Source organism: Fukomys damarensis, unplaced genomic scaffold, assembly GCF_012274545.1.
Source record: "Fukomys damarensis isolate Sample0158 unplaced genomic scaffold, DMR_v1.0_HiC HiC_scaffold_22, whole genome shotgun sequence".
Taxonomy (NCBI): domain Eukaryota; kingdom Metazoa; phylum Chordata; class Mammalia; order Rodentia; family Bathyergidae; genus Fukomys; species Fukomys damarensis.
In genome coordinates this window covers 21829678-21857187 of record NW_022900934.1, presented here as the reverse complement: position 1 = coordinate 21857187, position 27510 = coordinate 21829678, and the positions used below count along the sequence as shown (strand labels likewise).

The 27510-nt window shown below is 42.8% G+C and overlaps 2 protein-coding genes across 8 annotated transcripts; both read left to right on the top strand.

The window, feature by feature from the left end:
* On the top strand, positions 1-2939 carry LOC104873383 (trafficking protein particle complex subunit 2-like). 6 transcript variants are annotated; one of them, XM_010640036.2, is made up of 3 exons: positions 73-150; positions 1875-1903; positions 2318-2939. In XM_010640036.2, the coding sequence occupies exon 3, from the start codon at positions 2439-2441 to the stop codon at positions 2853-2855; it is 417 nt and encodes a 138-aa protein (XP_010638338.1). In that variant the 5' UTR covers positions 73-150; positions 1875-1903; positions 2318-2438; the 3' UTR covers positions 2856-2939. The 6 variants fall into 6 exon arrangements, with proteins under 6 accessions (XP_010638339.1, XP_010638340.1, XP_010638336.1 ...); XM_010640035.2 differs by having other exon boundaries at positions 2315-2939; XM_010640037.2 differs by lacking the exons at positions 73-150; positions 1875-1903 and adding an exon at positions 1-70 and having other exon boundaries at positions 2315-2939.
* Positions 14-26552, top strand: Manbal (mannosidase beta like). Of its 2 annotated transcripts, none has more exons than XM_010640040.2 (3): positions 14-70; positions 11421-11629; positions 25645-26552. In XM_010640040.2, exons 2-3 carry the CDS (start codon positions 11480-11482, stop codon positions 25750-25752), a joined length of 258 nt encoding a protein of 85 aa, XP_010638342.1. In that variant the 5' UTR covers positions 14-70; positions 11421-11479; the 3' UTR covers positions 25753-26552. The 2 variants fall into 2 exon arrangements, with proteins under 2 accessions (XP_010638342.1, XP_010638341.1); XM_010640039.2 differs by lacking the exon at positions 14-70 and adding an exon at positions 72-150.
* Positions 26553-27510: the final 958 nt, after the last annotated feature.

Genomic DNA, 27510 nt, shown 5'->3' with positions numbered 1-27510 from the left:
TGAGTGCGTCACTTCCGGAACTTGGGGTCTTGAGGAACTACTTCCGGGGAGCGGCGCGGCGGCGCAGGAGGTATGTGCTGAGGTCCCCGCAGCTGACCGGCGATTCCCGGCGGGGCGGAGTTGGAGCCGCAGAGGGAACCGAAGGAAAGGGTGGGTTCTGGTGCCGCAACCCGCGCTGCTTAGGAGGCGTGAATAACTTCCCGAGGCATTCGGTGGGAAGTCAGTTGCCGTGGAAAGTTTGAATTCCGGATAGGCGGAAGGCCTCGCCTGGTGCCGTCCAGCCTTTAGTTCGGAGCCTGCGCCTGAACTCGGGCTCCACGGTCACGTCCCGGCCTTTCCTTCTGCAGGGGGAACCCGAGCTCGGCAGTCATTGTGGCCGCGGCTGTGTTCCCGAGTTTGCCCTGTATTGCTTAGTGAGAGCTGGGCAAGTCGTCTTTCCTTTGGTTCTCATTTTCTGCGCGCATAGACTTGTCCTGAGAATGAAACGAGACAGTGAATGTAAAGTGCTTTCGGGTGGTCAGCGTGTTTGAGGCGAATTGATTCTCTTAAGTATAGTAGACTCCCACTATGTTACTGCTGTTTCTCTTGTCTGTGGTCTGAAAATAGTAAGTGGATAAACTCCCCAAGTAAACAGCTAATAAGTTTTTAATTTGTATTCTGAGTAGCATGATGAAGTCTTGAGCCTTTCCTTTGGCCTACCTTGAGTTTCAGTCATCCCTATGTACAGCAGATCCATGCTGTTTATGTCACCTACTCATTAGTCTCTTAGTAGCCGTCTCTGTTATCAGATCAACAAAGCAGTACCCCAGTGCTTATGTTCCAGTAACCCTTATTTTTCTTTGTAATGGGTCCCAAGCTCAAGAGTAGTGATGCTAGCAATTTGAGTACACCAAAGAAAAGATGGAAAGTGCTTCCTTCCTTTAAGTGAAAAGGTGAAAGTTCTGACAATTAGGAAAAAAAAAATCATATGCCGATGTTGCTAAAATCTTAAGAATGATTATGAAGAAGGTAAAAGGAACTCCGTGCTGGTTTTGCAGGCACACCTCAAATTGCAAAAGTTACAACCAAAGTGAATGATAGGTGCTTAGATAAGTTGGAGAAGACATTAAATTTATGGGTGGAAGACATAAATGGAACATGTGTTCCAGTTGATGGAAATGTGTTGCTTCAGAAAGCATTGAGCATATTTGGAAACTTCAGCAAGGGAGCCCTTGAAACAAGTGCTGTGAAGCCATTTACTACAATTAACTGGTGCTGGTTCAGGAATAGATTAGAACTGAAAAACGAAATTACTGGAGAGGCTGCATCCTCTGCTGAAGAAGCTTCTGCACATTTCTAGTAGAAGTGGAAAAGCATATTAAAGGATTTCCAGCAGAAGTGGAAGAATATATTTAAAGCCATGCAGAAGTGTTAACAGTTGTAGAATTGAAAAACTAATTGTCTTCTGCAGAGATAGGGAAGATAAGAAACTGAAGCCCAAACACTGTGAACCTTAGGGAAATTTCCTGAAGTGTTGCAGATTTCCTAGACAGAAAAGGATTCAATTAGGGAATACCATCCTTGGATGGAATGCAGTGTTAAAGTCCTCCAGATGATCACTGAAGGATTATAGCCTTTACAGCAACATTTTGGTGAGTTAAAAAGATAACTTCCCATTACTGTTCTTCCAGAATATGTCCACAAAAATGCCTTTAAATTTAGGGGGTTCCCACCCATCAGCAGTATTTGTTCCTGATATCCAGTCATCCACATTGATGTAGCTCAGTGGTCCAGGATCCCCAAAGTAGATGGACCTTCTGATCTGCTCTGGTCAGTGATAGCCTGGCCCCATTACAGTACCTGTGCCGTTCACCTTGCTTCATTTCATCATGTAGGCAGTATATCATGACATCGCAAGAAAAGGGTAAGTACAGAAAGTATTTTGAAAGCATATTCACATAATTTTTATTCCAGTATATTGTTATAATTGTAGCATTTTATTATTGTTGTAAATCTCTTACTGTACCTAATTTGTACATTAAACTTTACAGAGGAAGAAACAGTATATTTTAGGATTCAGTATTATCTATGGTTTCAGGCATCCACTAGGGGTCTTGGAATGTATCTTCCATGGATATATAATTCTCACACAGTGTGAAGTACAGTGTAGAATCTCACACTTTTTAAGCCAGGTATGGTGACACACACCTGTAATCCCAGGACTTGGGAGGCTGAGGCAGGAGGGTCGCTAAGAATTCAAGGCCAGCCTGAACTACGTAGACTTGTCTTAAAACAAAACAAAACAAAAAACCTCATACTTTAAAAATGGTCACAGCAGGTCTCGTGAGGACTGCTCCTGGTGTCCAGGCCGAAACTGAGGAGTGTGAGTCTCAGCCCCGAGAATTGACTGGGCGTTTCCGTTGTCAGCATCTCAAGACAGGAACCATATACTAAAGACGATGTCTGGAAGCTTCTACTTTGTAATTGTTGGCCACCATGATAATCCCATTTTTGAAATGGAATTTTTGCCACCTGGGAAAACAGAATCCAAAGATGATCATCGTCATCTGAATCAGTTCATAGCTCATGCTGCTCTTGACCTTGTGGATGAAAACATGTGGCTTTCAAACAACATGTACCTGAAAACTGTGGACAAATTCAATGAGTGGTTTGTGTCGGCATTTGTTACTGCAGGCCATATGAGATTTATTATGCTTCATGATATAAGGCAAGAAGATGGAATAAAGAACTTCTTTACTGATGTCTATGATTTATATATGAAGTTTGCAATGAATCCTTTTTATGAACCTAACTCTCCTATTCGGTCAAGTGCATTTGACAGAAAAGTTCAATTTCTTGGGAAGAAACATCTTTAAAGCTGAATGCAGAAAAATTTCAAAATAAACAGTGTCACAATGGGATATACTCAGGAATGTGTACATTGTAACTTGATTAAATAGCCTAGAAAACTTAGACTTGTCTTGGTTTATGTAAATCAAATGGAATTTCTTTTATAATTTAAAAATGGTATATTCTGTTTCATGTTGCCTCTGGCAGTTTTGGAATATGGCTTTTTCACTCTTAGAGGATATTTCTTGAGAACTATACATGTCTCCATGGTTATTTATTTTGAAATGTTAAGCTATTTTCTAAATCTTATTTTAGAACAATTTTAGATTTACAGTTATTGTGAAGATACTGCAGTGAGTTCCCATATGGTAGTTTGTTAAATTATTGAGCTAATATTGGTATATTATTATGAACTAAAATCCATACTCAGTTTTCCCTAATGACTGTACCAGTGGTGCTGAACCTTTTAGAGATTTCAATAATAAAAGCAGCCCTTGGTGGCACATGTGCCATAGGTTTGCCACACTGGTATATAAAATAGTGGATTTCTTTTTAGCATATATGTACATGCAATTTTTATTTGCTTTGTTCTCTCAGGCACTTTCATACTTTCTGTTCCACACTCACCCTATTTCTGCCCCCATCCTAGTAGAATTGCCATTTTTCAAGGAGCTCTGGTTCCTTTTATTGGAGAATGGCCCAGAAACTAAGACCTGGGCATGAAGTGTGTTCATTGCTACTGGGGTGTTCTTGCTTTTAGGCCCTCTCAGTGGACAGTGCAAGAGATATATATGTATACACACACACACACACACACACATCTGTAGATATTTCTGTATGTAGCTACTTGTAGCTGTATTAAATTGAACATACTCATGTCTCTAACTCATTCATTCTGACATGAATTTTACTAGCTTCCTTTTCTTGTTTACCTGTACCCTCTGTACTCTACCTCTGATAAACATGACATCCTCTATCTCTTTACTTATATGTTAATTCTGGTGTACAGGGATAGTGGTTTAGCTTAACTATGTCTCCCTATGGGAAGCAACTTTTATCAACTAGAGTATTGTTCATATGTACAGCTCATTTTGCCTTTACTTTTATAGACCACTCTCATTTCCAAAGTTATTTAGGTCAGCATTCTATTACCTCTATCCCTTCAGTGATGTTGTTTAAAATACATTGAGGTTCATAATGTCACTGTCTGTAGTGCATCCTGAGATATTGGGACCTATGATTTTAAAACATTCACATACATTCAAATTGATTCCTAGTGCTATAAAATTTTATGGGTCTTGAAAAATGCTTAATGTCTTCTACTCACAATTACCTTATCATACACAATAGTTTCTCCTCCATTAGAGATTATTTTAAATTTTCACATTTTACCTCAGCTGAGTCCTGTTGGTACTCTACAATATATCTATAATCTGAATATTTGCCACTTCTATTGTTACCCCCTTTGTCTAAGTATGTTTTGACCATTATAATAAATTTCCTGCTTCCAATTCTTTCTCTCTACAGTCATTCAAAACGCAATAGCCAGAGAGAACATGGAGATTATTTGCTATGAACCTTCCAGTAGCTTCTCTTTGGGAGAAGAAGCTAAAGTTCTTACGATGATCCACATACCCTGTGTAGCTTTCTTACTCTCCTGTTCTTGATTGTGAAGCTTATTTCTGTCTTGGGATCTTTTCTCTTGCTGTTTCTGCTGGGATATTCTACCAGATATTTAAATTACTTCCTTTCATTTTTGGTGGTGTGGGGGGATTGAACCCAGGGCCTTGCACATGCTAAGCACATGCTCAACCACTGAGCTCCTTTTTCTTGCTGCTTATCTCACTGAAATGTCACCTCAGAGAGGCCCTTCCCTGAACATCTCATATAAAATAGCACCCCCTCCTGCTTTTATATTTTCTTATAATATCTCTGTCATTTGTGTGCATGTGAGTGAGTGTGTGTGTGAGTGTGTGTTTGAGTATTTTCATGTGGGTAAAAACTCCATGTCAGGGAATAGAATAGTGTCCTGCACATAATGGATACTTAATATCCAGTGAATAAATGTCTCAGGCTACCAGTAGCTGGCATTCTGGAATGAGCTTTATAGGGTCCAGTAACCTCATGAGATGATTTGCTGTGTTTGGTAATAAATGAGTATGCACAGTTTACTTCATTCTGATAGAGGTCTGAGAGTCTTCTAATATGAAAACCTCTGACCACCAGTATGTCTGGTATATCATAGGGCTAGAGACATTGCTCAATAGTCAGGCCTACCCAGATTCTACCTGGATTTACTGGCAGCCCCTCATTAACTGCTGCAATTTGTTGAGGTGTCTGCTTTTGTTTTGAGGTGGGAAATGGGCATAAGCTTTATCATTTGCCTTATATTTATAAGTCAGGCACTGGGATAAATTTAAGAGGGACCCAGGGTCCCTATTTAGATTACAGTGGATCAAGTAAAATAGTAGACTGTAGCATAGTATTTATCAAACAAGAAGAAATATACTTAGGTTTTGGTCTCTGTGTTGGCTAATAACATTAGTGCTAGATGCAGCCTTCTAAATGGTTTCCGTAGGTCATTGAAGGCCCACAGCCTGCAGTTTGAAAACCATTGACCTGGTGGATGGGAGCTCTGGTCTTGGAGGAGCCAGTTAGGTTGAATCCTCACTGCCACTTAGCCAAGTAGCCTTTGGGTAGGCCATATAACCTCTCCAGGCCTTAGTTCCTGAACCTCAACAGTACGACTCCCAGAGTGGTTGAGAAGTCAGTGAGAGGCTGACTGTAAAATACAGTGCACAGCACCTGGCAAATGATTTGCTTGATGCTCAAGCAGCAGGGGTCATGAGGACCAAAGCTTGTCATAGGGCCAGGTGTGGTGACCCATGCCTGTAATCTTAGTAGTCTGGGAGGCTGATACATAGGATCATGATTTTGAGCCCCACCTAAGTTAATTTAGTGACTTAGGGGGACCCTGTCTCAAAATAAAAGGGCTGGGAGTGTAGTTCAGTGCAAAAGACTGGGTTCAATCACCAGTACCTCCCCAAACAAAAACAAAAACAAACAAAACAACAATAAAAGCAGTTACCACAGAAAATGGAACCTTGGTGTTTTCTTTTTGAGATCTGAAGGATGTTTAGGACTCCTGTGACTTCCTGTAGTGAGGAAAGGAAAACTCAGAACTACTGGCAGGTGGTCTGGGAAGTAAAGCACAGAGGTGTAGAGAAAATGAAACTAGAGGGCTTTGAAGCATATACAGTATGTCTAGGGCATTTTATTTTTTTTAGAACCTTTGTGCAGTCTCCCTGTTAACACCTGTGCTTGGTAATAGGGCACCTTTGGCCACATGTGACTATAGTTCATTAAAGTCAAAATTCAGGACTGGGGATGTAAGTCGGTGGTAAAGCACTTGCCTATTACGTACAAGGTCATGGGATCAATCCTCAGTACTATGCCTATGTGCGCGTGCAAACACACACACACACACAGACTAAGTAAAATTCAGAATAAAAATTCAGTTCCTCTGTAACCACATTTAAATACAGTATTTGGGGGCCAGGGATTTAGCTCAGTGGTTCTGCCACCTGCCTTGCAAGCGCAATATCCTGAATTTGATCCCTGGTACCAAATAAACAAACAAACAAAAAAACAGTACTCAGTAGCCACATGGCTAGTGGCTGCTGTTTGGAGAGCACAAATATAGAACATTTCCATCAGTAAAAGTTTTATTGGACTGTACTTGATTCTACGCTATTAAAAGTCTTTAGAAGGAAGTAGATAGGACATAGATTTTTCTTTTAAACTGTATTCATTGTTTCAATAACATAACAAAATTAAAGCTTAGGACTCCAGTTTACTAGCAGCTATTTATTATGGTGTCTTGATCTTTATCCAAGGAAATCAGTTTATACATGGTTGCATCACAGTGCTTATCCAGTTGTTTACTTTTTTCAGTTAGTATTATATATATAAAATTATATATTATATATATATTATATATAATATTATATATATAGTCTTCCCACTCACCTGGTAACACAGTGTTTATATGCCATTTATATTGCCATTTTAGTGAAGGGAGACTAAAACCATAATATACCATAACTGAGTTAACTGCCTCATTTTTGAACATGAGTTCCTTCCTGTTTTCCAGTATTATGAATAACACTGCCATGAACTTTTTCAGAAGCTGTTTCTTCTTTTGAATTGTTTCCTTAGTATAAATTCTAGGAAATAAGTTACTCAGTGAAAGGATATAATCACTCTTACACTTTTTGTTATTTATTGCCTAATTGTCAGTTAAAAAAAAAAAAAGCCTAAATGTATTATAGCTTTGAATGGATGTTGTTTGGCTCAGGAGAATGTTGAGTCTGTAAGTTGTAAAGAGATCAGCCTAAAGTCTAGCTACCTGCTGATAGACTCTGTGTGCTGCCGCCTTCACCTTTCACCCCTTCCCCATGTCCAGCCATATTGTACCTCCCCCAATATTCATAATTACGTTGCTTTTGTAGCACTAATAAATCTTGAGTATTTACAACTATAAGGATAAAGCTTGGGACCAAGGGCATTTTACTTTATAAGGTTCAACTGAAGAAACAAGACTGCTCTTTATTATTTTTTTTGAATACTGGGGATTGGGCTGGGGAATTAGCTCAGTGGTTCTGCTGCCTGCCTTTCAAGTGCAAGGACCCAGGTTTGATCCTCAGTACCAAAAAATAATAAATGAATGAATGAATGAATGAATGAATAAATAAATAAATAAATAAATAAATAAATACTGGGGATTGAACCCAGGGGCCTTTGCACTAAACTATATCCCCTACCCTTTTTCAATTTTTTATTTCAAGACAGGGTCTTGTTAAGTCACTAGATTACCCAGGTTGGCTTGAACTTGGATTCTTCTGCCTCATCCTCCCAGAGTGCTGGATTACAGGTGTGCACCAAGCCCAGCTAAGACCGCTTATTTCAGTGTTGGTGTTCATGTGCTGGTGCCTTGTAGGGGCTGGATGGTTCTTCCAGGGAAGCTGTTCTTGCAGCTGCTGTGGAATTTACATTAGGGCCAGTTTATGAGCCACTCCAAACAATCTCTCTGGAGTCTGAGTGTCATACCTTGTATTTGACCAAAAATGGTATTCCTGAGCATGATGCCCCACCTGATTCACCACACTTGGAACCAGATGATGTTGGGCTTTTTCCAGAACTCAGATTCTTCCTGGGAGGATGAAGATCTGCCAGCTCTAAGCATTCTGAAAAAAAAATGGGCTGCAGGCTTTGGAAGCTATTTCCAGCATAGACAAAACTGGTATGAAAAGTAGCTACTCTTCTGGCCCAATCACATGGCCTTCCAAAGTGACCAGTTGAAAGAGAAATAACATTTATATGTATCCCACTCTGTTTACTTAGTAGATAATTTTTATTATCATTCAGTCATTCTTCATGTTGGAAGAAAACTGCAAAGCAGAGAAGTAGCAGCTTAAGGTAGACGAAGGTCTTTCAGACAGTCCATTGTGTTTGGGGCCATCCATATATTTCTATACATTTCCTATATATAGAAATATAGGACGTGTAATTTAAAACTTTTCTAATACCTACATTTAAAAAGTAAAAAATGAAAAGCAGGTGAAAATGTTCACTTAGTTGTGTTATATAAATAACAGGACCAGTGTGGTGGTGCATGCCTGTAATCCCAATGCTTGGGAAGCCGAGGAAAGAGGATTTAAGGCCACCCTGGACTGTGCTGGTGATAGAACGTAGAGGTTCATGCGTGCTAGGAAAGCAAGCACTCTACCTCTGAGATATACCCTTAACCCTAAAATTTACTATTTTAACCATTCTCAAGTATAAAATTCAGTAGCACTATTGTATGACCATCACCACTATTTCCAGAACTCATCTTCCCAAACAGTATAGCTATTAGAGTAATTCCCTCTGCTGACTCCAGACAGCCTCTGTATGTCTCTCAGAATTTGCCCATTCTAGGAACTTCATATAAATGGAATCATAGGATACTTGTCCTTTTGTGGCTGGCTTATTTTTTTAATTTAAATTTTACAACATTTTCAAAGTTTGTCCATGTTGTAGCATATATCCTTTGCCTGTGTTTAAATTGGGTTGTAGGTTTTTGTTTTTGTTTTGGTGGTGGTGGTGATGGTGTGTGAGTTTATGTGTGTTCTTTATATATCATAAGTATATTCTAAATACTTCACACTCTTGAGTAATGTCCTTTTTTTTGGGGGGGGGTACTGGGGATTGAACTCGGGACCTCGCACTTGTGAGGCAGGTGGCAGCACCACTGAGCCAAATCCCCGGTCCTGAATCATGTCCTCTTGTGTATAACTTTTACATTTTTATATTGTTATTTTTGAGATAGGCTCTCACTTTGTAGTTCAGGCTGGCCTGAAACTCACAGCAATCTTCCTATCTTGGCCTCCTTAGAACTGGGATTACAGGTGAATGCCATGATGCCCAACAAAATTTTAATTTTGACGTGAAGTCCAGTTTGTTTTTTCTTTTGTTACTTGTGCTTTTGATTTCACATCCAAGAGATCATTGCTAAATCCAATGTGATAGAGATTTCTCCTTATGCTTTCTTGTGATAGTTGTATGGTTTAGATTTTTCATCCATTTTGAGTTTTTACATTTTTTTGCACATGAATATCCAGTTTCCTAGCAGCATTTGTTAAAGACTGCCATTTCCTTATTAGAAAGAAAAGGTCTTGGTTGTTTGTTTGAAAATCACTTGTATTTTAGTATTTATTTCTGAACTCTCTGTTCTATTTGTCTACTGTCTTGGTTTATATTCTTATCTGCTTATACCACACTGTCTTGATTACTGTAACTCTGTAGTTCAGTTTTGAAAGCTTAGAGTTTCAGTTATTCATCTTTGTTCTTTGTATTGTAATTTAATTTAGTGTATCATTTCAACATGTAATTGATACATATATGTATATATTCATCTATATTATTGAGGATTGAACCCAGGGCTTTGCGCATGTTGAGGCAAGTGCTTTACCACTGAGTCACATCCCAGCCTTTTAAAAATGTTCACTTTGAAACAGGGTCTAAATTGCCCTGGCTGGTCTTCAACTTGAAATCTTCCTGCCTTGGGCTCCCAGGGAGCTAGGAGTACAGGTGTACACCACCATGCTGGGCTAAAAACATTAGTGAGATATTTTACATTCTTATTTTCATGCGGAGTCGTTGAAATTGAGTGTGTGTTTATCCTACCAGTCATCTCAGTTCAGACAAGCTTCATTTCAAATCCAGATAGCCACAGGTGGCTCATGGATAGCCACTACATTGGATAGCTCAATTTGTCAAAAACTGCATGTGACACAGATCTTTGAAAACACAAAGGGTTGTGGGTTCGGATGCGCCCAGTGTGTTTGTCACTTTATTATTGGGGTAGAGAGAAACCATTCGTGTGTGCTGTGGTGGAAGAGGAATAGTTCATTCTTGCTGGGGCAGGAGGAAGAGGCGGGTGAGCAATGTTGGAGGGAGATGACCCTTGAGCTCAGCCTTGGAGGTAGAATGGCAGCTTCAGAAGCAGTGGGAGAGGCCCCTTTTGGCAGAGTGTACAACTTAGGCAAAGGCCCAGGGGTGTGTGGCAAAGCTCAGTGCTCTTAGAGAATGAGAGCAGTTGTTTCAGCTCAGCTGCAGTACTAGGAGTGAGAGTGGTGGTGATGAAAGGAAAGTGAGAGATGGGCAGAAGCTGGACCTGCCACCACTGCCCCTGTTGTTCATACCTCCAGGATTTCTTGTCTGGGTTACTAGCAGTAGCGTCCTCACTGGTCTTGCTTTGTCTTCTCTGCCCTCTTTTTGTGGTGTCCTTTCCCTATTAAGAATGTAATGTTGTAATTATGTCACTTCTCTGCTTAAAACCCTTCAGTGCCTTTGCATTTTACTCCAACAAATAATGAGTGTCGGGTCCTACAAAATCTGTCTCAGCTCCCCTCTGATCTTGCCTGCTTTGATTCTCCCTCCTGATCACGCCTCTCTGGCCATATTGGTCACCCTGGGCCTCTGCACTTTTCTCTGTTCCTGGAGTTCCTCAGCAGATGGCTCTGTCTTCACGTCATATCTCTGCCCTGTCCATTCTCATTTCTGTTCTTCAAAGAGGCATTTTCTGTCACATCATATGAAGTAAAGTGATGCCCTCCTTCTTAAGTGTTTCATGCCTTCATCCTGAGCAGGAATCCTGAGGGAGCAGAAATTTGTCTTTTTTGCTCACTCTTCAGTGCTTAGTACTCAATAAGTATTTGTTGAGTGAATGACTAGATGAATAAATAAATAGATCAATAAAACAAACATAGCAGGCCTTCTATAAATGTATATTGATTTGAGATTTTCATTGAAAGTTTACCTTTTCATTTACTAATTTTCCTTAACTTTATATTTGGAAAACTTCAAACATATAAAAAAGTTGAAAGAATGTTACCCTGAGTATCTGTGTATTTTCTAATTAGATTTAAGAATTGTTAACATTTCACCACAGTTGCTTTATATATTCTTGAAGTATGTATATGTGTGTGTTTAGGAGGGGCCATTTAAAGTCCATTGTAGAAACATGACACTTAACTCTTTACATTTAGGAGTTGGCTCTAGAGAGTGGTAAATTAAAGGAGACCTCAAGCAGCAGACAGCTTGGGTCATGGCCTCTGACCTGGACTTCTCTCCTCCTGAGGTGCCTGAGCCCACTTTCCTGGAGAACCTGCTGCGGTATGGACTCTTCCTGGGGGCCATCTTCCAGCTCATCTGCGTGCTGGCCATCATCATACCCATTCCCAAGTCCTACGAAGTGGTGAGTTATTCCCTGTGAGCCGTGAGTACTCAGAGTGCCAGGCTAAGTTCTAGGTACTAACATTGATGTCACCACAGACAAGATCAGCAGAGATGATTCTGGGTCTTACTGATTTAGTGTGTTCCAGAATTCTCATCTGGTGTATTGAACTCCATGAATAATATTTGATTTATTCAAAGATCTACTAAGATTTTTAGTGCTTACTATGTGTTAGATTAATGACAGATGAGGTGTTTGCTTCTAGTCCTTGGGGAGGAGGCAAATGTAAACAAAATGCGTTTTCTCCCACGGGAGCACAGAGTACAGTGAGGGTGTATGACAAAGATCCAGGGGACCTGATCTGATCATACCTTAGGCCAGTGGCTGGGTGGCACCCATTGCCGAGGAAACAGTGTTTAAGCTGCAAAGGAAGGAATGAGCATGCTTCTTCTGGGTGAAATAGGGAGGGGAAGAGACAGCATTCCAGGGAGAGGGACCTGCCTATGTAAGAGACCTGAGCAATAAAGGAACAGTCTAGTTCAAGGGATTGATGAAAGTAACTGTGTCAGAATACAGACAGGGCGTGGTGAGAGGTGGAGCTTGGGGTGTGGACAGGGAATGAAGTGATCAGATTTGCATTTTTTGTTGTTTTGACTCATTTCATAAGTACTCTTCTGTAGCACTCTTGTTCTGCCCAGTCTTGCACATACTCTCCTCCTAAATTTCTCTGAAAGGGTGAGGACAGCATTCCACTGATTTGTTGGAGAAAGCAAGTCTTTGTCATTTATGATACAAGCATCCCAGGATTTGGCTGATTGCTTTTCTCTGGGCTCATCTAACATATTTCTTGGTTGCCACGTGTCCAACCCACAGGAAGTTCCATGTAGAGCCCAAGTCCCATTAGGGCAGGCTATTTGGTGCAAATACCTTATGGTTGGTGCAGTGTACTTTCTATTACATGTCAGCAGGTACATGGCATCTGGCTGCCACACATTCTATTAGAGATTCTAGAGCAGTGGTGGTGAATCTAGGCATGCGTGTTGCACTAGCCCACTGTGGCATGTGCCTTTGATTCACCAACACTTCTCTAAAAGGTTCACTATCACCGTTCTAGCCAGCCAAGTGGTGTCCCCTGATCTATCCTTTATAAAATCCCCTATCAGTCTTTCACCTAAATGGTTTTATTTTTTTTCCATTAAGTTTATTGGTACATTTTAGGTATATGGTACAGTTACATTCATTATACCTTTACATGATGCATCTTGGTTCTTATTTTTTCCCCATTCCCCTGCCCTCCCTTCAACCCCTCCACCCTTCCCTATTTACAAAAACTTTGTTTCCATTTTTTCCTTTTCTCATATTTTTTGTTTCCCTTCTTTCCTTTTCCCTACCCTTCCTACTTCCCCTACTATTTCACATTATCTATTATACCATTTGAACCTTATTTATACTTTCAGTTTTTCATACCAGAGAAACTATTCAGTATTTACACGTGTGTCCTATTTATTTCACTTGAGTATGGCCTCAATGTGCATCCGTCACCTAAATGATTTTAAAATCCACTGATGATCATTACTTAGGATTTGCCATTTCCCTCTATTAACTGGAATTCTCCAACAAAGACAATTTTTCTCATCACCTATATGGATATTCTAAAATGCCGTTTATACTAAAAAGTAGGATAAGTGCTTACTTCTTTCTCTTTATCAATGTTCAGAGTAGTGAGTTTGAACTCTACAAACTTCTGATGTTGACCAGTGAAGCTTTGGTTTTCATATGCTTTTGAAATATATTTGTATATATTTGATGCGTTTTAATTAGTTTCTTTTTCCCCCCAGTACCAGGGATCGAATTCAGGACCTTGCACTTGTGAGGCAGGCATAGTGCCCCTGAGCTAAATCTCTGGCCCTTCTAGTGTAGTTTTTAATGATTACATTGTTTTAGTGGGAGACCTTCAAGTTTGTATTTTTGTTCTTATCATTCTTCAACTCTTTGATAACTTCCTTGCTTCCTGGCTCAGTAAGATGTCTTGGGTTCATTTGAACATTTCCTGACACAATTCTGGAATCACTTTATTTCTTCAAAAGTCTCTAGCTGGAAAGTAGTGTTTAAGACCATGGTTGGGACACTAGAAGTGATGAGCACTATTGAGCTGTAATTGCTTCTGTGCTTTTTTAGTGACTAAAGATAGCAAATAAACAATTTTTTAAGAAAAAAAGACATGACTTTATACTGGTATTTCCAATTCAAATTTAAGATTGTAGTGTTTTTATTTATATGATTTTATTTTTACTTTATTTATTTTGTGGTACTGGGGATTAAACCCAGGACCTTGTACATGCTAGGCAAGTACTCGAGTGCTGAGCTACATCCCCAACACTTGTAATTTTACTTTGAGTCAGGGTTTCACTAAGTTGCCCAGGCTGGTCTTGAATTGCAGTCCTCCTGCCTCAGTCTAAGTAGGTGAGATTTTAAGTATTTGCCACTGCATCCAGCCTATTTACATGATTTTATACTAGTATTTTGTATCTCTTTGTCTTATGCTGGCAATCTTGATTCCTAGTAACATTAACAAAATAACTTATTTGCTATGTCCTGCTGTATCAGAAGTCCCTAAGGCCACCCCAGGTTCAGTAATTCCTTAGGAGGACTCATAGATACGATATATCACAATGAAAGGATACAAAACAAAGTAAGCGAAAGAAAAAGTACATGGAGTAAAGACTGGAGAAAAATCAGAAAGGCCTCTGAGGCTGCTCTCAGTTGGAGTCATGTGAAGAAGTGATATCATGCAGTGTGATTTCTAGCAAGGAAGCTCATTAGAGACTCAGTATCCAGGGTTTTTACAGGGGACTGGTCACATAAGCCTCAACTGCCTATATGTACCCAAATTAAAGACTTCCAGAAGAAGACATGGTTCAATGCAAGCTGCATTGTCTGCTGAAATGATTTGGGCACAATGAGCCATTCTTAGCAGTCCTGGGAATGGTGGGAACTTCCTGAAATCCAAGTTTACAGATGCCAATTAAGGGCCAACCTTCCAGCAGGCTTTTCTGAGCATAGAAGTCTTTTTAATGTTAACTCGATTCTTCTCACCTATAGTATATGAACTATAGTTTAAAATAATTATGTTGTATTTACAACTAACAATTTAACATTTCTTTTTGGTTTTTAGGCATTAGAATATATCCCTGTGGTCAGGCATGGTGGTTTCATACCTGTAATCCCAGCACTTGGGAGACTGAGGAAGGGGGATCATGTTTGAGCCAGCCTGAACCACATAGTGAGATCCTGTCCCTAAAAGCAGCCCAACAAAAAGAATGTTTTTCTGTAGGGAGTTTCAGTCAGAATATTGTTTTTAATAAGGTCTTCTCTGTATAGATATATTCCTGCTATGTCATATAGTTAGTTTAGTTTGCTTCTATTTGTTTTTAGTTTCTAAGGATTTTTTTCTTTTTGATTTAATTTGTTTTTAAAATTATGTGAAACATTTATATAAAACATTTTCAGAAGTCAAACTGTATAGTGAAGTACATTTGTAGGCATTTCCTTTAATCTCATTACCCTCTACACTATTCCCTTCCTCCTCCCATAGGGAACCATTTTTATTGGTGTAATTTATCTTTATTATTATGGTCTATTGTTTTTTAAAACAAACAAATGCATATATCTGTGTTGTATTTATGCATATGTGTGTGTGTGTGTGTGTATATTTATATTTATAGTCCTTTCAACATGTAAAAGAGCATATTCTTAAACATAGTTTTGTACTTTCCCTTTATTTTTTACTTAACATTATATACTGTATCTTAGAGACCCACATTTTGGAGATCACCACATCCTGGAGGTCCTGCTTGTAAAAGGAGGATGATAGGGATTACCAATGCTGTGAGGAGCCTCTGAGAGGGAACAGGCATGGGTGGAGGTGTGGAAAGAATATGTTCAATTTAAGCAGATTCAGTGTGTCCAGGAGGTTCAGTCAAGGGAGCAGGTAGATTTACAGGTGTACGGTGGAGGAGGCTCTGGGCTGAGTATTGACCAACATTTGGGAGTTATGAGTATCACTGAACCAGGTGAGGAGAGAGATGAGTTCTCCCAAGGAGAGAATACAGAGTGAGAGAAGTGGCCCAGTGGTGATTCTAGAGGGGCTCCAGCATTTAGGGGACAACTTGGAGAAAGTAAGCAGCCTCAACGGAGGGGAAGATGGTGGGCATGGACAGGCTCATGGCCTCGAGGGGATCTGTCCATCTCTCTTTCTGACATTTTGAGAGGGAAGTCACCATTGGAGTTATTCCACTCACAGTTCTATCCTACTTTAAAAACATAGTCCCTGTGCTCTTGGGCTCTGTTCCCACGGACATGGCACGCTATTGAGTATTATAAATACCTAACATTTCTGTTGTCACTGGGCGCTGATGAAGCCTTCTGTGAGCCCCTAGGGAGGGAAGTGATGACTCTTCCTGTTTTATAGGCCGAGATGGAGAGTCCGAGTTGTAGCTCTGTGGAGAGCAGGGAAGCCACTGTTGTTCTTCACCTTTTGAGGTAAATGGCAGAGGGCTGGGTCAGTCCAACGTACTTGTAGAAAAGGGGGCCCTTTACTAATCTCTTTGAAGCTTTTAAGTAAGCAGGAGGTTAAGGTCTTTTGAAGCAAGGAATTGATGAAGGGCTCAAAAATATGTCTCCACACCCCACTGACACTGAGAGGTTAATTTGGGACAGTAACCTCATCTTTTAAAATATAAATATAGTACAGCACATCTCATTTTTGTTTATCTTGTAGTTTAGGGGCGGGTACTATCTCCATAACTGAAGCTTACTGTTTTAGCTTTTTTTTTAGGCTTCTCAGTAGATCAGTAGCAAAAAACACAGTATCATTAATCCAACTGTTTATTACATTAGAGTAACAAAAGGCCCCTGATACACAGGGACTCTGTCACTGACTTTCCTCTATACGTCTCCATAAGGCCACTTCTCTCCATCCCCAAACTCCTACCTACATGGAAAGAAAACACAGTACTCTGTGCATAAACAAGGTGACAAGGACAGGTTGCGTGCTGAGGCTGTGCTGTTTAGGGGTTTGGATTTTGGATGCAGAGGGGAAATAAAGGTTTTTTGTTGTTTTTTTTTTTTTGTACCGGTGATTGAACTCCAGTCCTTGAGCTTAAAAGGCAGGCCACCGAACCACTGAGCTAACTCCCTGGCCCAAAAAGGGTTTTTAAATTGGGGATGTACAGGTCTTAGGGAGGAAGTGAACCCCTGGGAGTGGGGGCAGCTTGTGGGACTCTTGGTAACCCAAGGACAGTAGGGAGGCACCCAGAAGTGGAGGATGGCATGAGGTGGGAGGAGCCAGAGAACAATCTAACTTTCTTTGCTGTTTTGCTTAGGGCAAAGTCATCATCCCACTTGCTTGGCCTATAGAAACAAGGTTTATTAGTGGCTTTTTGGGTCAGAAGATAATAGTTTTGGCTCTGGATGATGGGAAAGCCTTTGAAAAGCAGAAGAATATCTTTTCTGTTGTTCCAGTAAGCTGATTTTTTGCAACTAGTTTATGACTTTAGTCCTTAGCAGATTATTTGAAGGCTCTTTTGGAGGTAATCAGGGAAGGAAAAAAGAACACATAAAATTCTTCTCCCCTCACCCCCTTCCTTTTTATAGTAGGAGCAAGGTCCAATTTATAAAAGCAAAACCTCTGGAATCCTAAACCAAATGAAGAAGTTTTCTAATTAGCAGTTCATTAAACTGAGACCTGAGAAAATAAACATTTATTTGCACCAGATTGGGGTCTGGGCCACACTTAGTCCAAGCATTTTTTTTTCAGGCTAGATTTTAAAATACAAGGTTTCAAATCTTTATACCATTTCTGTCTAGTCTAGAATGGCAGATCCATTTTGTCTCTCATGCCAAGTCTGATTGATTTCATGGTGAAAGGGAGAAAAGAAATCGATCAGTGATGTTTGCTATGAGCAAGAGGCCAGGACTGGTCCTTCAGATTACTCCTCCTTCAGCTGGGGCACATTCTCTTTCTGGTTGCACTGAGAACCACCTGGGGAATTTTTTAGAGGCCTGGACTGTACTCAGAAGTTCTAATTCAGTTTTTTTTTTAACTTTCAGATCAGAATTTTCTAGAATTGCCTGGCCAGGTGATTTTAATATGCAGCCACTGATCTAGTCCTTAGATGATTTTCCTGAAGCCCAAAACAATTTTTAAGACGAGATGGTCAGTTCTGGTATTTTACGTTTTGGTTTTTGTTTTTTGTTTTTTGTTTTGGTAATGGGGATCAAACTTGGGGCCTTGCACTTATGAAGCAGGTAGGGGAACCACTGAGCTAAATCCCCGGCCCTTAAGTTTGAGATAATAGCAAGGCATCCCATGTAGGTAAGGAAGAGCCAGCAAGAAGTTGGAGATAGAGACCTGGGAGTTCTTCTTTCATATACACAGTATTCTTTCTCGAAACCCTAAGAATGAACTGCTGAGCTTTTTAAGGGAAATTAAGACAGGAAAGACCAGACTTTGGGGCATACCGAACTGCTGGAGGTATTTTCCGTGCACTGTTGATGCAGATGTTATCCCAGTACCCAAAGAGCAGGAATTCATTGGAGCCTCTGGAAAACATGGGAGTTGGGAATTCTATCTCTGCCATCTGTATGCCCTCTGCCTCCCTCTCTGCCCTTTTCTTGTCTTTTACTTCTCTCTCCAGAGCCTGCTTCCTTGGCTTATCCTCCCTAGGGTTAGAGAAACAGGCCATGACAGCTCCTAAAGTTTATGTCTGTCAGCTACAGTATCCCAGAGAGAGGCAGCCTTCCTGTTTGGTCACAGATCCAAAATCCTCAGGGAAGGGACTGTGGCTGACTGGACTTGGGCCAGCTGTGGTCATTGTGGGGGAGGGTCACTGTGGAGTAAGCACCGGAAGTGGAAAGGAAAAGGTCTGTTCTGCAGGAGCAGGAGCCCTAAGCAGACAAAGCTTGGGTGCCTGTTCCTCTCACTTCTTAGGAGACAAGCAGAGCAGTGGGCAAGGAAAGGATAGTGTGGCCTCTCCCCGACCACTGAGTGGTACAAGGAGGCCATGTCTGAGACCCAGTTCCCACAGAGGTGTTGGAGATAAGCTGTCCATCACGTTTAGGCTGGTCTCGTTCACAGTAGGGTTTTAGTAGAACAAGATCTGTGTGTGTGTGTGTGGTACTAGGGTTCAAACCCAAGGGCACTGTACCACTAAGACCACTAAGCTACATACCCAGTATCCCTCCATACCCTTTTTCAGTATTGGGGATTGAAGTCAGGGCCTTCACACTGAGCTACTACATCCCTAGCCCTTTTTTTAATTTCTAATTTTGAAGTAGGGTCTTGCTAAGTTGCCTAGGCTGGGCTTGAACTTGAGATACTCCTATTTTAGCTTCCCAAAGTGCTTGGATTAAGATGTGCCTGCCCAGCCAGAACAAAGTTTTGTTAGAGTTCCTGAGTCTCTAGGGAGACCCTGGATCCCTTAAATTGTGGATGAAAAGGTGAGGCTCATAAATTCAAGCATACTCCATAAGTAGATAGTCTACAGCATTCCTCTGAGTGGGATGCTGTAGACTAAGGAGGTGAGAGCCCAATTCTAGGGATTTAAGGAGTGGGCAATGAGAAAGTAAAAGTGAGGAGCCCATTACCCTTCCCCTTCCCATAGTCCTGCTTGAGTTTACTTCCTAAGCCCCTTTTAAATCAGTTTATACTCACAATGTTGATCCAGTCAGCCCTAAGCAAGTGGGCTTGCAATTTAGCAAGATAGTAATAATAATAGTTGCAGATAGTAATAGTGCATCTGATAATTACTTATAAACTGTTGAAATGTTGACTGATCTAAACTCTTCATGTGTTTATGTTATATCAGCAGCCATTTGCCAGCTCCTAGAAAGCAGGCATATTCTCTTATACTCTGTTGTTGGTTGCCATTGTCTCTTCTTGAGGTAATGGAGACAGCGTTCCTAAACAGAAATGGTAATGACTCTTGGAACTGAGCATGTCAAAACACCATGAACTCATGGGCTCAAGGGGTCTCCTGGCTTTTCTGGGAACATTGGTTTCCTTCTTAGGCTTTTGTGTGTCTTAAGAAAGATAGTTGGGGCAGCCCCAGTCAGCATCCTTGTCACTCAGGAGGGAAAAGTAAGAGAAACCATTTCTGTGCCTGTGCTTACTTTCCACATCTCATGGAAAAGCTGTGCTTGGCCACAAGCTCACCCCTGGCCCCATTTGTGGGAAGGGGAGATGGGTACCATCTCGGGCAGGCCACATTTAGCTGCCTACTCCTGTGGCCACAGTAACTGGGAGTCCTCCAAAACCTCCAGAAGATAGGGAAAGGGCAGGGCCCCCAGAGGATTCTGGGCAGACAAATAACAAGAGATGCCCAGCATCATGATCTAGTGGAAGAGAACTCCCTGGAATGGATGGTGAGAGTGGTGGCTTTAAACACGATGCCCAAATAGACTTTACCACTTCACCATCAACCAGAAAGCCCTGCAGTGTTTGGAGAAAAAGGATGGATCCTTCCCTGGGTGCAGTAGGACAGGGGCCTAGAGCATCAGAACCCTGTTAGAAAATTTTACATGAGGATCTTGAGTTTAACTAGGCCCCTGGTTGCCAATGAAGGCTGCCATAAATAAATAAATAACCTGGCAAACATTTACCCACAACACTTCAGGAGCCAGGCTTATAGTACCAGCTTTTCAATTCTGCTCTATGTAGGGGTTTTGTTTTGTTTTTGTTTTCAAGCCTGAGAGGAGTTCACAGTTAAATTAGGAGGCAGGGTGTTTTTTACTTAATGACCCGTTCCTGTGAGACTGTTGTGTGGTGGGCATGGTGAGGGTATAAACATGCTCCTACCAGCCAGTGGTCTGGAGGTGTGTATCAGCTTGTGGAGAGACGGCTGGACACACCAGGAGCCACAGTCCAGCCAGTGGGAATGGCTTGTAGCATTGTGCTGAATTGTGTCTGGAATGAGCTCTCAAGGCTGTGCTTTCTAATCACAGCTCCACTTGCCTGCCAAGTGTGTCCTGGACACTGTGTCTTCATTCGCCTAGTTGAGCCTCTCCCACTTTCCATTTCAATTAATCCTCTCCTCTTCTCAAGGCCATTGTTAGTTCCATCTACACAAGGCCTTCTCAGCTCTCATGCTCCGTAGGGCCTCAGGCTGGAGTAATACGGAGGGACAGGCAAGGGCATTAGGCAGATTTGGTTTGAGTGCTGGCCTCTTACTAATCCATCTGAGCCTTGCGTCCTGAACCTTAAAAAGAGGACCCACAGAGTTGAGGTCTCGGAAGAGCAAATGAAATAGGTCCAAGATAGCACCCAAGCATAGCATAGTAGTTTTATTTCTCTGGACCATTTTCAAGGGAAGGACGATTTTAGTCTGTGTAGAATGACATGTTGTCCTGATTTACAGAACTAAATCCACAATGAACTGTAGAGTGGAAATCATAAATTCAGTGAGCCTTCCCTTCTGGAAGGGATTTGATGCATTGTGGCACAGATTCGATTATTTGAACCTGATGAATAGCAGCAATTTTCTGGCCTGTAAGTGGCTACAGAGCAACTTAATTATTGATGGGCCCTGTGTCCACAGAAGACGCCACCACAGCCCCAGGAGCTACCTGACAGCTGAGGTTTTCTTTCTTTTATTCTCCATAGCATGATGGTTGAGGAAACTTAAAACTGACATCAGAGGAAGGCAGTATTCCCAGATTTAAAGGTGAGGCTGAGGAGTATGTAGTCAGCCATCTGCCTGGCTTGTCCCAGGGTTACACATCTTCTGAAGAGAAATTAAAGTCAGCCATTCAGAGTCCTTCCTGCCAGCTAGAATTGGAGCTGCGGGTTCTGTGTGACTGGGACCCAAGGACCCAAATGGTGTGTAACAGCTGCCTTTGCCTCTCTGCAGCTTGCAGGAGGGTGGCTGGGCTGCATGTGCCTGGTTATCTAGTTTCAGTGAGCCTCAGTTGCCTTACCTGTAAATGTGGTTCACAGTGGCTGACTTATTGCTTTGGTCGAGAATCTCAGTGACCTGACAAATGTGAAGTGCTGTCATGAAACACATCCTCCATAGGTACATGCCCTTCTTCATTGCCCCAAGGTGCCTGGTGTGGGACCTGCATGTACTGGGTGCAGATAGGTAAGTGGCGAATGCTGGAACCTACACAGCAGATGAAAGGCAATGGTGTGTGGGTGCTCCTGGCTGGCAGGTAGCCAGTGTGACAGAAGGGCTGGTTAGAGGCAGACTGAGGCTGGAGTGAGTGGAATGGGCCTGGAAATGGGCATACTGAGTCTCTTGGAATTTATCTCATACAGAGAGAGGCTAGCAACCTTTTAAAAGCAGAAAGCGGGCATGATCAGAACTGTTGTGATTATTTTAGGAAAACAGACTCTGAAAGCACTATGGAGAATGGAGAAGGCCAGGGATCGTCAGGAGAGTCCATAGGAGGTTGATACAGTGAGAAGTGAACTGGAGATCATGGGGTCTGAACAACGGCAGTGGAGTATGTCCAGAGGGGACCCACAGTCTAGACCTCCTTGGGAAGTAGAATGGACAGTGAGTGTGGAGGCACAAAGGCAGGAGAGAATTTGGAAATGACTTGGATAACTGAATGGTTTCTAGCTTGGGCTACTGGATGGGTGACAGTGCCAGGAACTGAGATGGGAAAGTGAGGAGGAGGCCTGGGGTGAGGAGGAGACATATAATGGATTCAGATGACTCTGACTGTAATATGTACACACACCCACAGAGCACTGCTTTCAGCTGTGAGAAATACAGCATAACTTAGGAGCATCAGCCTACTCTCCTGACTCCTGTAGGAACATTAGTCACAAACAATGGGGCTCTGAGTGACCCTTTAATAGTTAGAATATAGAACAGACCCCTCTTGTCATTTCAGAGTCACCTTGTAGCTCCTCCAGCAGGGGCTGCTAAAGAGAGAAATGTCATATTTAACTCATATTCAAGGTATTCATAGCCCCCAAGATGCCCAGGAAACCCTGAAGTCTCCAGGCTGCAGTATAACCAATAAAAGATCAGGTTCAAATCCTGATTCTGCCTCTCACCAGCTGAGACCTTTGGTAAGCACATGACCTCTCTGAGTACCTGTCTCTGTTTATAAAATGGGACTCACTATGGCTCTTTATGAGACTAAAATATGATCAGACTATATAGCACAGGGCCTGGAATAGTGTAAATATAGTACTAGCCACTGTTGTGGCTGTTATGTTGTTGTTATTTGTAGTAATTCCTAGCCATAACTGTAGTGTTTGTATACTAGACTTTAACACTGTGTGTATTCCCTGTGTCCATAGAAAAAACTGAGGCCTAGTCTTCTTTTCTTTTTCTTATTGGCAGTAGTGGAGATTAAATTTGGAACCTTCACCTTGAGCAGTATCCCCAGCCCCCCTCCCTTTTTTTCCTTTGAGACAAGGTCTTGCTAAGTCACTAAGTTGCCCAGGCTGGAATCAAACTTGTGATTCTCCTGCCTTGGCCTCCCAAGAGTTCTGGGATTACAGACTGGTTGAAGCCAAGTCTTAAGCATTGTGATTTTAGACTAATAAGAACAAGATCCCCATACTTATGGGAGACCTTGCCTGTGAAGCATCCCCAAGTGATGATGGGCTAACGGGAGACTGACATGGAAACATATCACTATGGTAAAGTAATAGTGACATCCTAAGGTGTCTGCTTGCCTGGGGGTAGGGGTGGAGGAGAGGTGCCACCAGCTAGAGTTGGAACAGCAGAGAAGGAAGGCTAGACAATCAGTTGAAATGTGTTCTTGGGCAGGGCCAAATCACAGGGCAGGATTTGCTAGGTGGTCAAGGAAAGAAGGATGTGGTTGTTGATGGAGGTTGTCAGGGAAAGCCCTGGTCTGACCAGTTGATGGTGGAGAAGAGGCCAGATGAGGCAGGAGAGGTGGCCTCCTTCATGGCCATCCTGGCTGGATAGTGGAGAAGCACTGCAGAGTTCAGGTGAGAAGAGCAGTAATCTGAGAGATGCCAGAAGGGATGAGATGCCTGAGAGAAGATCTGAAGAGTGAGGAGGCCTTGAGGGCAGCAACTGAGTTCTGACCTGGGCCATCTCTGAATTCTGACCGGGGCCTCGCTGAACCTGGAGAAGGCATCCAGCTGTGAATTCAGAAAGAGGGCATAAACCACTCATCTGCCCAAGGTGCTCCATAGGTGTTCCATAGGCTGCATAGGCACTGCAATGCATAGTTTCCAGCCCCTTAGGCCCCCAAATGCTTTGGGTCCTGTTTGGTTTGCCATAAACATGAGCACTCCCCATGGACTCTGCAGCTGTCAGTGTGTGTGCAGGTGACAGACTGGCTCATCTGGGGTTGGGTTTTGTTTGTTTTTCTAATGGACTAATCTGTTGTATTTTTTGACCAAGTTATATAAAGTTATCAGCATAGGGAGACCTTGGACATCACTTTGGCTTTTGCATTTTGTTTTTGTTTTTGGTTTTTTGGGACAGGGTCTCACTATGTAATTGAGACTGAACTGGAACTCACCAGGCTGGTCTCGAACTCACAGCGATCCTCGCTTTGACTTTTGATGGGAGGAAGCCTAGCAGGCTGGGGTGGTGCACAGCTGCAGTCTGAGACCTGGGCAGGGGAGTGGCAGCACTTCTATTATGGGGGAAGATCAGGCCTTGGGTACCTGAGACCCCTCACCAGGGCCTTCATATCTGGTATCTTGGTGGCCACTAAAGGAGTTGGGAGTTGATTGGGCTCTGGATTGGACCTTTGGCAGGGACTGCCTCCTACTTCACCCTAGCTGTGGTCCCTCTGCTTTGGTAGGGCAGAGGCTAGAGCCCAGGATGGGCAGTGGGGGTAGTAGATGATGAGCAAGGAAATCAGAGAGTTAATCTAGAAAGCTGGGGACGCACAGATTAAACATGGAATATTTCTGTCTTCTAGAAGTATGCATGTCCCCCTCACAGAAGCCTGCTTTTTATTCTTAAATAAAGATTGGGGTACTATCACATACTATCACATGCTGGGGTGGCAGAGTGGTGAAGCTCATGGGGTGATTTGTGCCCGAATGAAGAGGTGGACTTGTAACTCATTGCTGCAGCAGGGGAGTGCAGGGCCAGTGGCATTGGCTGTGCAGTCTTCTAGAAAAGCTGGGAACTCATATTTTATTGGAAGTTCTCCCAATTAGTTTAAATTTAAAAACAAAAACAAAACATTGCTGGCCAAGAGAAATTTGCCTATGGTCCAGCCTAGGCCTGTGAGCAGCAGTAGTGTTCCTGGGCAGCCTGGCCTCCCTGCTGTCCTCTCTGGCCTTATCACCCAGTGGAGAGCCTGCTAGACAGGAGTGGCCTGAATCTGCTCCAGATTCTTCTCTGGCATGAGCCTCAGTGGCTGGGGCAGGTCCAATTCATCCTGGAGTTTACCTTTTTACAATGAAGGCCAAGGCTGGATCTGTCATTTTGAACCATTTTTTATTTTCAACAGCAGGACCTTTGTTTCAACCAAATCTTACAAGAAACAAATCACAGTGTATGAAGTAGATAAAACAGAGCTGCCCTAGTTGCGGGGGAGTTGGGAGTTCTGGCCCTAGGCTACCTCTGCCCTTCCCCAGGACTGTACAGAAACAGTGTAGTGACTGCACATCTGCTGGCTGCTCTCTCCACCTCCTAGCCTCAGCATTTTGTGGTGTGCCTGGGAGGAGAACCACAATCAGGAGGAGAGCCAGCCCCTCACCCACATTCTGCCCAGTCCTTCACACAAGGTGAACAGCCAGCCACCAGATATAGCCGCTACTTCCTGGTGCTTTCCATGCATTTTTGCCTGCTCACATCAGCCCACCAATGTGTGCATCACTGTTTCCATTTCACAGGTGAGTGAGCCCAGACATAGAAAGGGGAAGTGAGCTACCCACAAGGTCACTAGGCTGAAAAGTAAAAGAGCCGAGACTCTGAGTCCCAGCAAGCAGGCTTCCCATCCCTGGTGTTTTCAGGGCATGCAAAGCCCCTTCAGTCAGGCTTGATTGCTCTAAGCAGGATTCTCGTTTTATCACCATTCAGGAGACGGAACCATCTGAACCCAGAAGTGCAGAAGTAACAAGGAAGACCAAGGCTGCTGTTCCTTCTGCCAACAAGAGGCCCAAGAAGGAGACCAAGAAGAAGCGATAGAAGTGGAGGCCTGAGGAACCAGGCGAGCCTGGGAATCAACATCCTGTTTTCTTTCCATCCCAGGCTCAGTGTCTAGATGCTGTGACACCATCTGACCACAGAGATCTGGACAGTCATGATGGTCCCCAGGCTTTAGCTGGACAGAACACCACTTCCTCCTGCTCCTGCTTCCATGGTGGTTTCCAGTCCGGGGACTGAAATGCCCTGTGAGCAGACACTGCCCTGGGGGGTTGTTAAGAAGCCAGTTCATCTCACAGTTACTTAATCACTGTGACTAGGCAATAGGCACCCACCTTGTGGACTCACGCTACACCTTGGAATCGCTATCTAATGCTGACAAGCACTTCCTCTCCCATTGCTCTATACCACAGATCTGCTAATCAGTCACCTTCATTTCTGCTGTGTAGATGGAGCTAGACCTCAAGTGTGTTAGGGCAAGAAGATATGGCCATGCAGTGGTACTGATCCCACTCACTGGCTGCACCACCCAGGCCTAAAAATGCTCACTGGAAGAGCCAGCAGAAAGCCTGGACCAGAGTCACACCTGAGATTCCTCTAGCAGGTAGAAGGGATTTGGTTGAATGAGTACATATTCTTGGGCACAAACTTTCTGAGCCTCTGAAATAGCAGGCTTGTCAACTTCAGACCAACCTCTTCAACCCATTATAACATCCAAGGTATTATGCCTTTGACTTCTACCTGCACACCATCCACTTCTTCCCCCTCAGTTTTTTCATTCTCTGAGTAGTGAAGAAAAGTTACTTGGAAAGTAAAGGTCAATAAAGTATTTTGCATGCTGATCCTACTTGTGTGTTGTCTGTTGCTGAGGGAAAGGGGATACCTGGGTCACTACCCTGAGAGTGAAGAAAATGCTGGCTCCCAAGAGAAGTGGCACAGTGGGGGCAAGGATGGGCAAAACAGGAGGTGACTTTGGTCAGAGTGGTGCTACAAGCTCAGCTATTCTGGGCCAGTTTTCAGGAAGAGTGTGGCCTTAGTCATTGGAAACACTTGTGGGTGTGTGTGGGTGTTTTAGAGTTTCCGCTGGGTTGAGGCCCTCTTACTCCCTAAGTTTCTGTTGCCTGTGGAAGATGCTGCTGGTCCTCAGAGGCTTGAGAAAGACCAAGTGCATTACAGGAGGAGGACCCACATGACCAGGTGGGTCCGGTTGTGTGCCCTGACTCAGTTGCCTAGGAAGAACCCTGACCTCTGGTAAAGCAGAATCACCAGCTCTTTACAATCTGCCAAACACTTTAAAAAAAATCTGTCATCTCTATTTTAGAGGTGGGAATCCAAAGTTCAAGCTTACTTGAGAGTGCCAGAGTGGGGATTGTGACCCAAGTCCAAGGCCCCTTCATGGGTATTTAGCAAATAGAGTCAATAGGCACAGTGCAGTGAGGGTCCCTGCCAAGATGGAAGTGGACCTGGTGAGATCTGCCAGCGCTTTAGGTTTCAGAGGAAGTCCAGGGTTTGGGGCTCTGCCTAACAGGGCCAATCTTGGTCAGATGCAAGCAGGAGAAAGGGCTTTTCCTGAGTATTTATGTCTACAAGTATCTCTTAGATGCCAAGCACCATACTAGGCTGGAGAAACAAGGAACCACTTTGCTTAGAGACTCAGACGAGAACAGGTTCTGTGTGGGTAATGCAAGCAAGTGATGTGGGAACCTGGCCCAGGGGACCAGCCTGGCTACATGGCAGAGTGGAAGTGACAAGCTGAGGCTTACTCAGCAGGTATTCCGACCAGAGGGAAATCACAATGGG